Source organism: Coturnix japonica, chromosome Z, assembly GCF_054131305.1.
Source record: "Coturnix japonica strain WE chromosome Z, WE-NBRP24, whole genome shotgun sequence".
Classification (NCBI taxonomy): domain Eukaryota; kingdom Metazoa; phylum Chordata; class Aves; order Galliformes; family Phasianidae; genus Coturnix; species Coturnix japonica.
This window is the reverse complement of record NC_140702.1, coordinates 54,251,108-54,265,621: the sequence shown is the minus strand read 5'-3', so window position 1 is coordinate 54,265,621 and position 14,514 is coordinate 54,251,108. Positions and strand designations below refer to the sequence as shown.

The following is a 14,514-nucleotide window of genomic DNA, read 5'->3' as shown; positions in this document are numbered from 1 at the left end:
ACACACTGGACCACCATGCAGAAATTGCACCCTTTCTCCCTCCCACCCCTCAAGGTCTCGTAGCAAGCTTCTAATTCTGCATGAAAACACAAGGGTTACTGATCACACAGTTTAAGGTAGATTTCATATTTATTTAAATATTTATCAAGTACTCAAAAATGTATTACACTTGAGCATACAAAATGAATCCAGTTTCTAATCAGGATGATTGAAATCCTTGTGTTAGGCTTTTAACCTCTATTATTATTATTATTATTATTATTATTATTGTTTTCTTTCTACTGTCGAAATGGTTTGTCTCTATAGCTGAGCTTGCTCAGGGAGAGCTGAAATGGGGAGGAGGGAAGAAAAAGGTTATGTTTAGAAAACATCAGGTTTTGGAGTAACTACCATGCAAACCAACTTGTCCTTGTCAGCCTAAAAATCTCTGTATATTCCAGTTGTTAAGGATTTTTTAGGGCGAGTCGTCTCACGCTGGCCAGGAGCACTAGGGAACACTTGGATTCGAGCAAAAACAACCCTTTCCAATGTCTTGTTATTTTTTTTTCCTTCTTCTTTTTCACATTTCCCCAAGAACTCGCCCATGTTTTTAGCCTTCACCACCCTCTCCCCCACAAATTAAAAAAGGAAGAAAAGAGGGAGTGAAGAGAGGGAAGTCGACAGAGAAGAAGGAACACCGATCGTGCAATTTCATAGCAATATCCCCGAATCCTATTTCTTCTGCAGCATTTTTTTCAAGCGTTTTGACAGCAGACACTGATAAATAATGGTCATACTTGACGTGTTAAGCAAAAAGCGTCCCTTTTATCAGGAGCTTATACTTAAAATACAGGTCACTTCAACAATCTCAACGACGAGGCTTTGGTATACAGCACTAATTTTTTAATATTTTTTAAAAAATAATGGAACTCAGCAAAAAGCCTGAGCTCTCAGTTCTTTCGATGTCTTAAAGTTATGTCAGACCATGCCTAGAGTAATAACACTTTTAAGGGCAAGGGATAAGGGGGAGGGAAGGGAACAAGAGAGCTTCTAATGTTATCGATTGAAAGCTAAGGCATCCAACTAGCCCTGATACAGTTGTTGAAACGGAAATTTACAAGCCGGTCGTTAATATTTGCAATAAAATATCACACTCCTTGTTTTCACTAACGACCTGCTTTGCATGCAATATTTTATGTCAGGTATTTTAGCTGCTAATTTGTAAATATTTAAAAGAGGGAACTTTGTTCATTATTTATTATTATTATTATTATTATTATTACTATTATTATTTTCTCTATTCCAAACGCTTATTTAGTGAAATAGTCCTGAAGATATAATAATTCTACATATGGCGCTTTTATTTCACATAATATTTAAGGAAAAAAAGACAAAAACCACATAGAATAAGACATATAATTCAAAGACCACGGTACAATCTTTTTTTTTTTTTTTTTCCTTTTTTCTTTTTTTTTTTTTTACTTCAGCAAACAAAAAAAAAATAGAGTCAAATGACATGAAAAGTGGCAAGTCTTCCAATAATAAATAATAAATTACTTTATAATTTTGCAATGCAAGAGCAAACAAAAAGGGTGGTGTTTTTTTCCTTTTCCTTTTTACTTTTTTTTTTTACTTTTTTTTTTTTTTTTTTTCCTCTTTATTGAGAGAAAGAGAGAGATAGAGAGAGAGAGAAAGAAAGAGAGAGAAAACAGTCGTTCTAACCGATGACTATACACATCTTTGGGGGAGGGGAAGGTTCTTGGACAGACACATTTCAAACACAATCCCGAGACGCTTTGTGGCAAAATAGAGGTATACCTTGTTGCAATGCTTTTATAAATGGTTTTTAAAGAGTAATTCAAAAACCTATTTCTTAATTACTTCAGACTTGATAGAGGGTGGATCTCAACCAAACACAAACCAAAACCCCGCTACAGTACATGCTATAAGAGACCCAGGAAACAACCCCTTGTTAAGAGTCAACTAAAAACAACATCGCAAACCAACGCAGCTCCACCTTCCTGCAATGAATCTTTCAACAGCGTGGGGCTAAATCGTCTCTTTCTTGATGATGGAAAACCTACCGGAGCTCCTTTTGGCAAGGCAATGACCAATATAGAAACAGCACCATTCGGGTTAGGAGAAAGTCCCTCTATCTTGGTTTCTCTCTAAGATGTGCAGTCAAATGTAAATTTTTTTTTTTTTTTTTTAAAGATTCATGAGTACATATCCCCTATATTTTGAAAATGTCTTTTCGATCCTCCTCAAGATCATTGAGTAGCGTGGTGGTTTTTTGTTTGTTTTAGCATTTATTCTAGTAAGATCCCATGATTGTCTTCACAGTGTTGCTACCATATTACCTTCTCTTTTCAAACATGACTCCGTTTGTTTCATGGAGCGGTTCCTTACCAGGTTCATTACAGGGCTGTTAAATACTTTTCCCACCTAAATTTCGGAGTCCAAACATGATCACTTTCCCACTCTCTCCAACAGGGCTGAGGGTAAGGGCAGAAACAACAACATCAGAACTCTGGATGAATTTTCCTCATGCCTCAATAGGACTGGCTACCATGCTGTTGGGCGTGTCTGGGAGCTGAGAGGACATTGATGCCACTTCACTTCCAGTAGAATTGGAACCAGGTCCTCCTTCTGAAAAATTAACCTGCCAAAAAAAAGAAAAAAGAAAAGAAAAGAAAAGAAAAGAAAAGAAAAGAAAAGAAAAGAAAAGAAAAGAAAAGAAAAGAAAAGAAAAGAAAAGAAAAGAAAAGAAAAGAAAAGAAAAGAAAAGAAAAGAAGAAGAAAAGAAAAAGAAAAAGAAAAAGAAAAAGAAAAAGGAAATGAAAGGAAAGGAAAGGAAAGGAAAGGAAAGGAAAGGAAAGGAAAGGAAAGGAAAGGAAAGGAAAGGAAAGGAAAGGAAAAGAAGGAAAAAAAGAAGAAGAAATAAGAAAAATAATATATATATATTTACAATTGTAACAATCAAACAAAAGTAGCTGACAAATGCAAATAAAAAGGCAAGAAAAAAAGAACAGGTATGCATCTCAATGGCCTGATACATCTCCACAGGAGACTGTCTTGCTCTTTGTGGATTTATTTTCCCCACTGACTTCATAAGACTCAGGTTGAGAATCAAATCATCAGGTTTTAAAAAGGAAAGTTTAAGAAGACTGAAAAATGAAATCCACAAGTAAACAAACAAACAAACTTATTTGCCAGGCCTTCTTCCATGTCTTGCAAGAGTGGCAATCCCAACAGGATGTTCTAGTCAATTATTTAAGAGTGCATGTGCTTTTTGACACAAAACTGTAAGGTTACTCTTTTCCCTCCTTGTGCACATACTAAAATAAACCTGAAAGAAGCAGCCAAGAGCAGAAGGCATTTGAAATAAGCCATTCTCTTTCATTCTCGATTGGGAGTGGTGGTATCTCTTTTTAACAAGAGTCCTCTTGATAAAAAAGGTCACACTTCTCCATCCTAATGTGCCCCTCAGCTCCTGTTGGTTTAGAGGCAGTGTTGCGAAAAGGCCTGAAGTAAAGGGCAGAGCTTTGCTAAGCCAAACGCATTTCTTTGGCACCTATTTAGCTGGCTGATCCTGCGATCAAGGCCCTTTCCAGATTACAGACTTGCCTTGAGTGGTCGATGTGTTCCATCCACTATCTTTTATTTTAATTATTTTCAGTATCAGACATCATGCACTTCATGCATCAATATTCATCTGCCTATCTAACAGTGTGTCTTTCTATATATGTGTATATACTAGGGCTATCCATCTCCCCCCCGCCCCCCCCCTTTTTTTTTTTCTTTAAGACCTATTCCTTACAAAAACTCACTGTATTAAAGGTTTTTAACACTTCCAGTTCTGTAAGGCAACCAAAAGAGACTAATTTTTCTTGTGCCTGTTTGACAGCTTGATTAAATCAGGAAAACCGGTGGTTATTTGAGGTAAGATGATGCAAACAGCTTCACTGCAGTGCTGCAGTTCCTGAGTAAGTATGTTGTGCCAGGAGGGCATACAGAAAACAGCCTGACACTGGGGGAAAAATAAAATTAAAAAAAAAAAATAAAAAGAAAGATTTTTCAAAACAGTATGATGCTAAACAGAAAATTTCCACAAACATCTGTTCTTAGGGCTACAAACTGTTACCCTCCATTGCTCATGATGAAAAAGATTCTCAACAGATGAAAAAAGGATCCATATAATAATATTTCATCTTTAAGTATTGTTTTGAATCACTGAAGAAGCATACACAACGTACCTTATTATTTTAAAGATCTGGTTATAACACACTTAGGCCAGGAAATTGAGTTAAGGTTGAACTTCTGTCCTTAATTCACCTTCTTGGGCCTAAGTATTGCAGTTGATATGGTCCCATTTGAGCTGCCAAATGACGTAGGCATAAGGAAGTGAGTTAAGAACAGAAATTTATTCTAAAATGTCTGTTTTCTTTTGGCTTAAGGCTTTTCATTATATTGTTTGAATTCTGCAAGAGAATACGCATTGACTATTTCATTTGCAAAGTACAACACATAGTACATACCATAGGCATGTTTAATTGTATGTGAATATGTGAACAGAGAAATAAAAAGTCACATCTAAACTTGCATGCTTAAAGGAAAGAGCTGATGCTTGAATTAAATTGTGTTTGTGGAACAAAGCAAAAACTCCATCTGAGGTTGCAGCCGTATATTTTAAACCTATATTATGAACTCAGAATTGGCCAAAATGAGGGAAGGGATTGGGGGGAGTAAAATTTGAAAACTGTTTTCACAATTTCCCTTTACTGGCCCAGGGGTACAGTTTCTCTGGTTAGACATGCTTTCAGTTTTCAGTGATGTCCAAGCCAAATCAGCCTCAGACCTGGGCTGGGTCTTATCCAGTGTGCACTCATTTGGACAAGATCTTTACACTGCAGTACTTTCTGTACTAATCCCAGCAATATCAGTTCAAATTGCCACATTTACAGAGTGCCAAAATGCCCACCTCGTAATCTCAGAGAAGCACTGCTGGCCTGAACTGTTCATCTCTGGGGCAGCAGCCCCCCTGCAGAGAATGTTCAGTGAATCCCCCACTGCTGGGGCTGAGAACAGACACTTACTAGTTGCTGAAAAGCAGGTTGATCTATGTCACTCTGCAATGCGAAGTCACTCAGTACTTTCCAGGGTGGCTGGTAACTCTGCACCTCCACCGGGTTCGCCTGTAAACCACCATCATGTCTCTCTGGACTAGCAGCCACCATCGGAGTTCCTGTCATCCCTTGGATATTCTGTAAATAGCCCAGCAAAAGATGTTAATGAGCTTGGTTAACTTTATTGTATATAAGCACTGAGTCAATAAACTGCTTTCTATCTTATCTATACAGTCACTTGTATTTGCTTTGTTAATCTGCTGTGAATGTCTTACTTCATTCTACTTTAGGTCAGTCTATTTCTACCTGCTGCATTTATCACAGTGGAAGTTTACTTTCTTTTCCTTTAATCCTCGTATTCCTCTCAAGGCATAGCCCTCCTCCCCCGCTCCCCCAAGCCTTCTCAAACACAAGCACTCAGTGTCTTGGCTGCCAGTGCATCGGCACAAGAAACAGTTAATCATGCTTTCTTTCTACTTTGCATCCAGGCTGGTTTTGTTCTCCATGACCTTAACTGGTTTAGTATATCCCCTGAACCATAAACCTGAAGAGAGGTAGGTAGTACCATGTTCTTTCAAAAATAAAACAAAACAAAATGATTAAAAATAATGGTAAAAGAGGAAACCGCAGCCCTCCCTTTATGTCCTGTGGTGCAGACACTGTACAAAATAACTCCAAACCTCAACGAATAGATTGTTCAGGCGAGTTAATAACATCATGTTTTATTGCATTCCAACATGGTAAAATGAAACTCCTTAAATTCCACTTAACTAGGCAGCCTTATGAATTAATACTTATTCTCAGGTCAGTCAATATACAGAGGGAGAATAACAGACTCTTCTTCAAGTGGACTAACAGCAGTGGGGACATGGGAAAAAAAGAAAAAAAAAATCTTAAAATGGAGACAGTTTGCTATTGAATTCAGCTCTTTCCACTTGTTTGTTTGCAGCGCACATGCATATACCCACATACAAGGACTCTATTTCTATACAAGGACTATATATATGTTAAACAACCTGGAAATATGACAGTACTTCCAAAAACTTTGCATTTGTCTTTTTTCTACAGGAAATGTACTGGCAAACAAAGACACATTAAGTATATAAGGTTATAAAAAAAATACATCAAATTTCCCCTTTACTCCTGTGCAAAACCTCTGAGGAGGGTGAGTATGTTATTTTCCCTCAAGGAGTCCTTTGCATTTGCAGTATAAATATTACACAAGACAAGGCTTTTTACATCCCGTAAGCTCTGCAGGTCACAATTCACACTGCAGAGAAGTTAATCTAATCTACTGCAAATCCTTAGCCTCACAAAAGGACATGTTCACTTGAGAAGCCTATATCGGCTTCTCTCTGCTGTCTGTTTTAACTGCACTGACAGCAAAACAAGCAGATAATATTTAGGTGGTACCACTTTGCTTTAAGGGAGCTCCCATAAAGTCAAAAGAGCCCAGCTGGCCACAGAGATGGCCAGGATGGCCTTAGCCTACAGATTTCTTGCTGGGATGTAAGACAGTGCACAGTCAGAGGTTGAAGCCACTTACAGTTTTGTCATTGGGTTGCTGCTGCTGAAGTTGCTTCATCATAATGCTCCTTTTTTTGTCCTTGCATCGCTTGTTTTGAAACCAAACCCTGATGACCCTCGGACTGAGGCCAGTCATTTCTACCAGTTGCTCTTTCATGAGGGCGTCAGGTCTGGGGTTGGCAGCATAGCAGGTCCTCAAGGTGTGAAGCTGTTTTTCATTGAGGACAGTTCGGACTCGGGTGGTCTTCTCAGGCTGCTTGTGGACATGAGGCCGCAGAGCTGGCTGTCTGGCAGAGATAGGTTCTGCTGTAAGGGAAGGGGAAGGGAGGAACAGGATCCCCATGAGTAGGAAGCAGGGAGTCTGCAGAGGCTATGAATCTAAGCCAGTGAGGCAAGAGGGGGTGGGTGGGAAGAAAGGGGGGTGATGAACCTCTTTCAAAGGCCATTCAGGCAGTTAGCTCTACCCGAGCTCATGCAGCCTCCTCTGCTTTATGCGCTGGTGGAATGACAGGACTGACATCTCTGACTCCACAGATAATTAATTTGAAACCCTCCCTCTCCTCTCCCCTCCCCCCCCTCCGTTTCCCCCCCCCCCCCCCCCCCCCCTAGAAAACAAAACAAAACAAAACCCTTAACGACAGAAGCTTGAATCTGCATGAGGGGAAGGTGAGCTCTCAAAGGTGCACGTGTGTGTGTGTGTGTGTGCACTAGGAAAAGAGGGGGAGGGTTTTATGTATTTATGTCCTGACAAATCACTAAAACAGGTTTTTGGCCTGAAAATTAATAAATTAATCATGATTCAGGTCTGCGTCTTATGTGCTGAATCTAGCTCAGCTTAGTCAGAGGCCTTGATAACATACAATAGCTCCCGTCTGTTCAGTGCTTCCAGATCCAAAGCAAAACAAACCAAATGCACTACACCATGACCGTGGATGGAAAACTCATGAGAGCTCCGCACTGGGAGGTCTGTCTTAGAAAGAGGATGCATTTGGTGAATTTATGTAAACTTTTAATGAATAATTCTTAAAACCATGAATGCTTCTCCAATTTAAGGGGAGCAATCCAAGCATCTTGTAGAAACCATCGAGAAATGAAAACCAGTGTACAAAGTACAAAAGAGTACTTTTCACTTATGTGATTCAGCTATTCTTTTGTGCATTGGATAACTGTAGCTATCTATATGTAATTTGACCCAGCCAAGGGAAAAATAAAAACTTTTTTTCTAAAAGCATGGCTTACTAGTATTCAAAATGCTTGCTTTTGTACAGTCAGCTTTCAGTTTCTCTGATTATAATGATAAATCATCAAATTCTAATAAAGATTATACGGTGTTAGCAGTGTTTTACTTGCAGACACAAGTGTACATACAACTTCTCTTACATCCTGCAATGGGCACCTACAGATATTCTTTTTCTCCCTTGATACTGATACGTCACTTGGAGGAAAAAAAAAAAAAAAAATAGTGGGGGAAAAAGTGGGAAACGAGCCCGTTTAAACAGAGCTGTGTTTGCAAATAACCTTTGGTGTTACAGTTACTTGACAAGCAACATCGCCAGCCAACCCTCTTTTATCCAGCCTCCTTTGCCTCAAAGAGACGTGCCTTTTCTTCAGCTAAGAGGCCCTGAGTGTCTGGTGCACATGTCGAGAACTAGAGGTGCAAGTTGTAAGGTGGGTCGACAATGCTGAGTTTAAAGATGAAATTCTCATCAAATCACATAAAACTTTTCAAGACGGCAGAGTCACTTCAAAAGGCAATTACTGGAGATTAGCTTGTTGACAGTTTTAAATTACAGCCTAAGCGCTCGCCTGTAGTTATGAAGTCTATCTCCTTTCGGCCCCCGCATCCACCAGTGCTTAAAGCAGCTTTTCCCCGTGCTCCGCAGGACGGGCTGGAGCTGGGTCTGTGCCGTAGACCAGCTCCCTGCTCGGGCTACCCCGCTTCCTGCTCAGATCAGGCTCCCAAGCCTGCGGTGGACTAGGGGGGCTCCCGCAGGAGGGCCACCCCCCGAGCAGGTGCGGGCAGCCGGACCAGAGGCACTCCGCGAGTGCGCAGGCCGGGGCCGCGGGTTCCCCGCGGGGCGCCGTGCGCGGGCGGTACCTGCCATCTGCAGCGGCCGGGCCGGGTGCAAGGGGCTGAGGGGGTCCCCAGCTCCCAGGCTGGCCCGCTCCACCACGTCGTGGTCCGCCCGGCAGAAGAGGCCGTCTTCCCGCAGCGCGAATTCATCGCCGGGGATGAGCTGACGGCTGCAGGCCACGCAGCGGAAACACTCGATGTGGTACACCTTGGCGCGGGCGCGCATCACGAAGTCATTCTTGCTGAAGCCGATGCTGCACTTGGCGCACTTGATGCCGTATAACCTGAGCAGGGCCCAGCCCAGAGAGAAAGAGAAGGGAGGGAAGGATGGTGAGCATAAGGAGGGGGAAGGGAGGGTTGTCAAGGGGAATGGGGGAAAAGGGAAGGGGGAAAAAAAAAAGAGAGAGAGAGTTTTTCATTCGCACTCGTGTGCTGCCCCGTAGCCTCTCGCAGCCGCTCCACAAGCGGCACAAAAGTTAAACAAGCTTTGAGATAGAGAAGCCAGCAAAGGAAAAGGAATAAAAACGGATTCGGGGATTCGGCTGCTGATGATGCACGGTTCCCCCAGTTGTAAACGGCGGCGGGGAGCCAAACACGGAGATAGATAAGTAGAGGGGGCGGGGGGGAAAAAAGAGAAAGGAAGGGCGGTGGGGGTGGGAAGAAGGGGAGAAGCAAAAATTCAACCCCTCTCCTTCCCGAGGAGGTGCCGCCCCCTCCTTCTGTCCCTCTGCCCGGGCTGCATGCGGCGAGGGAGCGTCCCTGCCCTCTTCCCCCAGCACGGAGCGGGGACCTGACCTCGCCTGGCCCGCAGCTGAACCGCCTGCCCGCGTACCCGGAGAACAGCGGGGGCTGTCTGAGCTGACATACCCGCTTCGCACACGCAAACGTGACCGCCTTGCCGAATGGTGTGGTTTTTTTGTTTTTTTTTTTGGTTGGTTGGTTGGTGTTTTTTGTTGTTGCCTCTTTCTTTTTTGCGAAGAACCCACTCAACGACTTCTGCCGCTCAACGAGTGGCCGCGCTCGCTCTAGCTCAGCCTCCGGGACGCGGCTCTGCCAGCGACAGAGGCTCTTCCCCTTATCCTCTCTCACCAGGTTAACTTCATACAACAGATCTAGGCATATTCACTCCCCCTTTTGTACACACGCACACTCGCACGTGTAGCAGTGCAACCTTTTTCCGCAGGACCCCTCCTAGAAGGTATTACCAGTGTTTCTGGCTCTGTAGCCAGTCTCACAAACGTCTCCTTCCCCTCCTCTGCTTTCTTCCACCTTGAACCTGCTCTCGAACCTTCCAGCACGAGTGGAAGGGCAACTTTGCGCCGCAGCCCCCGCAACAGCTACTGGGTCTCCGGGGTTACAGGCTGGAGGAGGTGGCTGTTCCTCGCCTCGCGGGGAGGAGAGGAGCACCGTTCATCCATCAGTAGATGGGCAAAAGAATATGTTCCAGCGCGGCGTCTATAGGTGCAGACTCTCGGCTGCCACCCAGTACTCCTTTGCCAGCCTCTTCGGCATTAAGTGAAATTAGCATCTTCCCGCAAACGCATGAAGACATGCAAACTGCACACAAACAAATGTGGGTGTAACCCATGGAAATGTAAAAGATGCTCTTAAAACTGACCTAAATTCATCCACACTCATTTCCTCACCAGAGCGTTTCATTAGCAATAGCCTGTGATGTAAATTTATGGGTACGTGTTTAGTTGCAACGTCTGTAGATGCGTACTCGGCTTGTATGCAGAGCTTTGAATTTCCGAATTAGAATTTTTTGAGAAGAACAAAACCCCAACAACCAAACTGCTAAACTACAAAAGAGCAGAGCGTTCACAAAATGTATCGCATTCGTAAGTACAGAAGCTGGGGGGGGGGGGGGGGGGGGGGGGGCTGCCCACATCTTGGCAATTATAGATTGACTCGTGGTCTAATTCAAAGTCGAATTACACGTAATGGACAATTTACTTTTAAAATTTTAGGAAACGAAAAGTATTGCCCCCAAAAAATAAGAGTAGCAATTTTTTGTTTGTTAGTTTGCTCATTTTAGCCTGCTGACTTAGTTCTTGCAGGAGGTAAACTGGTGTTTCTCAGCTCCAAACGTTTTCCTTTAATTTGAAAGTAGCGACAGGACGACATTTAACAGAAGGTTTCCAAAGTAAAAAATAATAAATATTATCATTACTACTAAAAATGAATTGAATTGTTTTTCATCCTGGTAAAACTTGGAGAATAATCTCATGGCACAGCTTGTACGAACGATCTGATTACAAATCGTGTCCTGGACTGAGTCATTTTATTTCAGTCAGGAGTTAACGAGAAACTAGAAGAGATATCTTGAGAAGGTAGGTAATAGTTGTTCTCAAAACTTTCCATAAGGTCCGTGCCTCAGTGTCATTCAAAGTTCTGGGTTTTCAAACCCGGTAGAATACACTGAAACAGATCAACATGACCCAGGAGCACAAATAATAAACACACTCGAAATTCCTGCTTTGGTTTCTCTATAGTGTCAGGATTGGCAACTCTCACATTTTATCAGTTACCAGATTTTAATGTGAGGAAGGAAGCGGTTCCATTATCTAAATATACCCAATTGTTCGTGAACAGATGATGGGCAATTTGATCTGCTCTGTCTAATTCATCAGTACAGATAAGATAAGAAAGGAAAGGCAGTCAGATATCACCAAAGGGGTTAATATTTAAAAAGATTAAATGTCAGTTATTTTAGCAAAGAAACCTTTCTGTTTAGGTTTTGAGCTCCTCAGGAAAAAATATCTTTCACTCTGAAGGAAACTTCAGCATTGTTTTTGTTTTCTCTTTTGGGCTACATTTTTTTTTCCCCTCCCAAATAGGCCAGGTTTAATCTTATTTTTGCCTTTGTATTTATTTTCACGGCATAAATACTTGAATCGGTTTTCCTATGAATGCCACTATACCTTTACAAAAGCACATATACGCGTTTCTCAGGTTGTGTTAAAAAGCGACCAGCCCATAACATCGACCCTACTGAAAACATTCTCCATCACCCACGGTTTCCCACCTTCTTACAATCACAGAATACATTGCTAAAGTCCTCAGAAGGATCCGATAGAGTCGCTAGCTGCTTCCGAGTGTGGTCTTGTTTGTTCAGAGATTTGCATTTGAATTTGTAGAATAAAAAACTTGACTACTCGAACTTTTCCCCTCGCCTGTCTGCCTTTTCGGGAGTCAGTTAAAAATACACCAATTGCATTTTCACCTTGTTTATCACTGTTTTTCCTCACCCTGCGTGTCAGATTTACAAAGTTAAGAAAAAAAATAAATCTCACCAATGAATTAAACAACGTAAATGGCGTACCTGATATAATCTCTTTTACAGTAGGTTTTGCCATCCCTAACAAAGCACGTACAGGTCTCGTCCAAATACTGATTACACTCTGCACACTTCAAACACGCTGCATGCCATTCCAAATCCGGAGAAACCCTCAGAATATACTGATCGTGAATTTGATTGCCGCAACCAACACATAGGGAAATCAGGCGTTTTTCTGAAATGAAAATAAATACATGATTGACTAACCGTTTACTCTCCTACAGAGATAAACACACTTTTAGTGTCGTTCCCTTATAGGGCGTACTCGAAGTGTTGCTTTTTTTTTTTTTTTTTTTTTTTTTTTTTTAAGAGTATTACACTTTTGGATGGTAATTGAAGCGTGCCATCAAAACCTCACCTCTTTTAGAAAGAAGGCGGAACATACGTTACAGTGCAGACGTGAAGGGTGAAAGTCCCCACGTCGAAACCCTACATAAAATCAAAACTCCCTCGTGGTTTTGTTTTAATTTTATTGTACTCTAGTTCTGATTCCTATCCTTACGAGGAGAGCACCTACACATTAGATTTAATTTTTTAAAGAGACTCTGATTGGAAACATCAAACGTGTGGCTGGTGCGCTTCCCATTCAGCCCTTTGCATAGAAGAGGGGAGTCGAGGCTACCAGCAAGAACAAGCATCATTACAGTTGTCACTTGCTCTCTTTTGCAAGTCTAATGCTAATTCCCCCAGACAGAACGGGTGCTGGATAGTCAGACAGCCCCACCGCAGCCTAGCACGAAGAGAATCTTAAGCTACCTGGTAGGAGAGCCCATTAAAATCTCTCCTGCTCCCCAAACTTTAAAAGAGAACAGGACCCTAGGCTATTAGCATACAAGGCTACGAGGCTAAAACACAGTAAGCATGCAGGCATGGCAACAAAGGCACCTTCTCTACCATTCAGATGAAGTTAAGCTCTCTAGCAGCTCGCCTGTCTGAGACGATTACAATAGACAGCACATTTATTCCAACAACGGTAAAAATTCCGCCTTACTTTTTGGTGGGTCTCCCATGTCTCCCATATCTGTAAGAGGGTGTAATGTCCACAGTGAAATGGTGTACGGTTTCGTTTTAAAACCCCAAAGTAGGTTTTGAGAGCTGTCGCTAAAAATAAAATAAAATAAAATAAATAATAAAAAAGTAGAAGTAAAAAAAAAAAAAAAAAAGAGACTCGAAATTAGGGGAGGAAATAAATAAATAAATAAATAAAGGCAAAACAAAACACCACCAGCGTGGGAGACGCTGTCAGGGCTGCGGAGCGAGAAGGGGGCGCGGTGCGATGAGACGCGGCGCTGGGGTCCAGCTGCGCAGCAGGGTCCTGCCGCGGGGTCCTGCCGCGCGGTGCTGCGGGGCGCGGTGCGGTGCGGTGCGGCGGCGCGGCGGTGCTGGACTGGGCGCTGTCGGCTCGGGCACTCGCCTCGCCCTTATCTCTTACTCAAACTTCTCTGCTCCAACTCAGCCCGCTCGCCATTGGCCTGACGTCATGCTCGGGGACGTCACGCCCGCGCGGAGCCCATTGGTTGCGGGCGGCGCGGCGCAGCTGTTCTGATTATCATATTTCAGGGTCTGGCGGCGCGGCGGCCCCGGCTCGGGCTCTCGGAGGCAACTTTTCCTCGCTCCTCATTTGTATTTCCTCTTATACTTTCTTCTTGTCGTTCTCCTCCATCCCTGCCGCTTATCTTCAGTCACACCTTTCATTTTCCTTCCCGGCCCCGATCGGGCTCCTCCACCCCTTCCCCCTCTCGGGCTTGTCGAGCCATATTCACAATCTTTATATACATATGTGCAATGCACACATATAAACGCGCGCGCGCGTGTGTATATATATATATATATATTCTGGGGGCGGAGGTGGTGTTAATCCCGCTATTTCCTACCGAGCGTTTATCATTCCCATTAGGGAGCCCCGCTCGGGCTCCCGCAGGCGACGCTGCCTCTCCGGGGCGGGCACGGCCCCACCACGAGATGGGATTGTTTACGTTTCCCCCCATCCTTCTTCTCTTTTAAAATCGTGGATAAAAGCTTTATGTATTTCTGTTAAACACGAGATCGAAGGAGGTACAAATATTTACCTTAAATTGTCCCTCAACACTCCCTCTGTTCTATTTATGTTTTCCAATCCCTTTTAGATCCCTTTCCTTTCTTTCTTACTCTTTTTTTTTTTCTTTTTCTTTTCTTTTCCTTATCTGTAAATAGAAATTCATCCCGTATTTTGAAGGTTTCGTAGCTTGACCAGGAATGAAGATTCGCACAGAATAGAGAAGAACTTCTGCCTTTCGCTGTGGAGAATCCCTTGAAATTCTTGTTTAAAGAAAGAAAGGAAAAAAGAGAGAGGGAGAGAGAGAAAGAGAGACAGGGATAAGACTGGAACTCCGCCGGTTTTGCAGCTCGGGGCACCTGGAGGCAGTGTGAGATTCGGTTCGCGCTGTGCGCGGTGCGGTGCGGTACCCGCGCCCCCGGCTGCGTAGAGG

At 43.0% G+C, this 14,514-nt stretch overlaps 1 protein-coding gene across 8 annotated transcripts; it reads right to left on the bottom strand.

Annotated features, from left to right (window-relative positions):
• Positions 1 to 110: 110 nt before the first annotated feature.
• Positions 111 to 13,458, bottom strand: ISL1 (ISL LIM homeobox 1). Of its 8 annotated transcripts, none has more exons than XR_014939578.1 (7): positions 13,272 to 13,458; positions 13,038 to 13,147; positions 8,731 to 8,990; positions 6,652 to 6,938; positions 5,076 to 5,243; positions 4,236 to 4,357; positions 111 to 2,641 (listed from the first exon to the last, which is right to left on the bottom strand). XR_014939578.1 is itself a non-coding variant. In XM_015848694.3 (7 exons), exons 2-7 carry the CDS (start codon positions 13,063 to 13,065, stop codon positions 2,525 to 2,527), a joined length of 1,050 nt encoding a protein of 349 aa, XP_015704180.1. In that variant the 5' UTR covers positions 13,066 to 13,147; positions 13,272 to 13,458; the 3' UTR covers positions 111 to 2,524. The 8 variants fall into 8 exon arrangements, 5 of the variants coding, with proteins under 5 accessions (XP_015704180.1, XP_085385632.1, XP_032297271.1 ...); XR_014939576.1 differs by lacking the exon at positions 13,272 to 13,458 and adding an exon at positions 12,032 to 12,221 and having other exon boundaries at positions 5,072 to 5,243; XR_014939577.1 differs by lacking the exon at positions 13,272 to 13,458 and adding an exon at positions 12,032 to 12,221.
• Between the last annotated feature and the right edge of the window lie 1,056 nt (positions 13,459 to 14,514).

Bases quoted from the DNA above. Each gene is read 5' to 3' on its own strand.
- ISL1 (XM_015848694.3), bottom strand. From the start codon at position 13,065: ATGGGAGACATGGGAGACCCACCAAAAA. The intron at 5,244-6,651 runs GTAAGTGGCTTC...GGCTATTTACAG, and splicing joins AGCAACCCAATGACAAAACT to AATATCCAAGGGATGACAGG. The intron at 2,642-5,075 runs GTAAGTGTCTGT...TTTTTTTGGCAG, and splicing joins AACCTGCTTTTCAGCAACTA to GTTAATTTTTCAGAAGGAGG.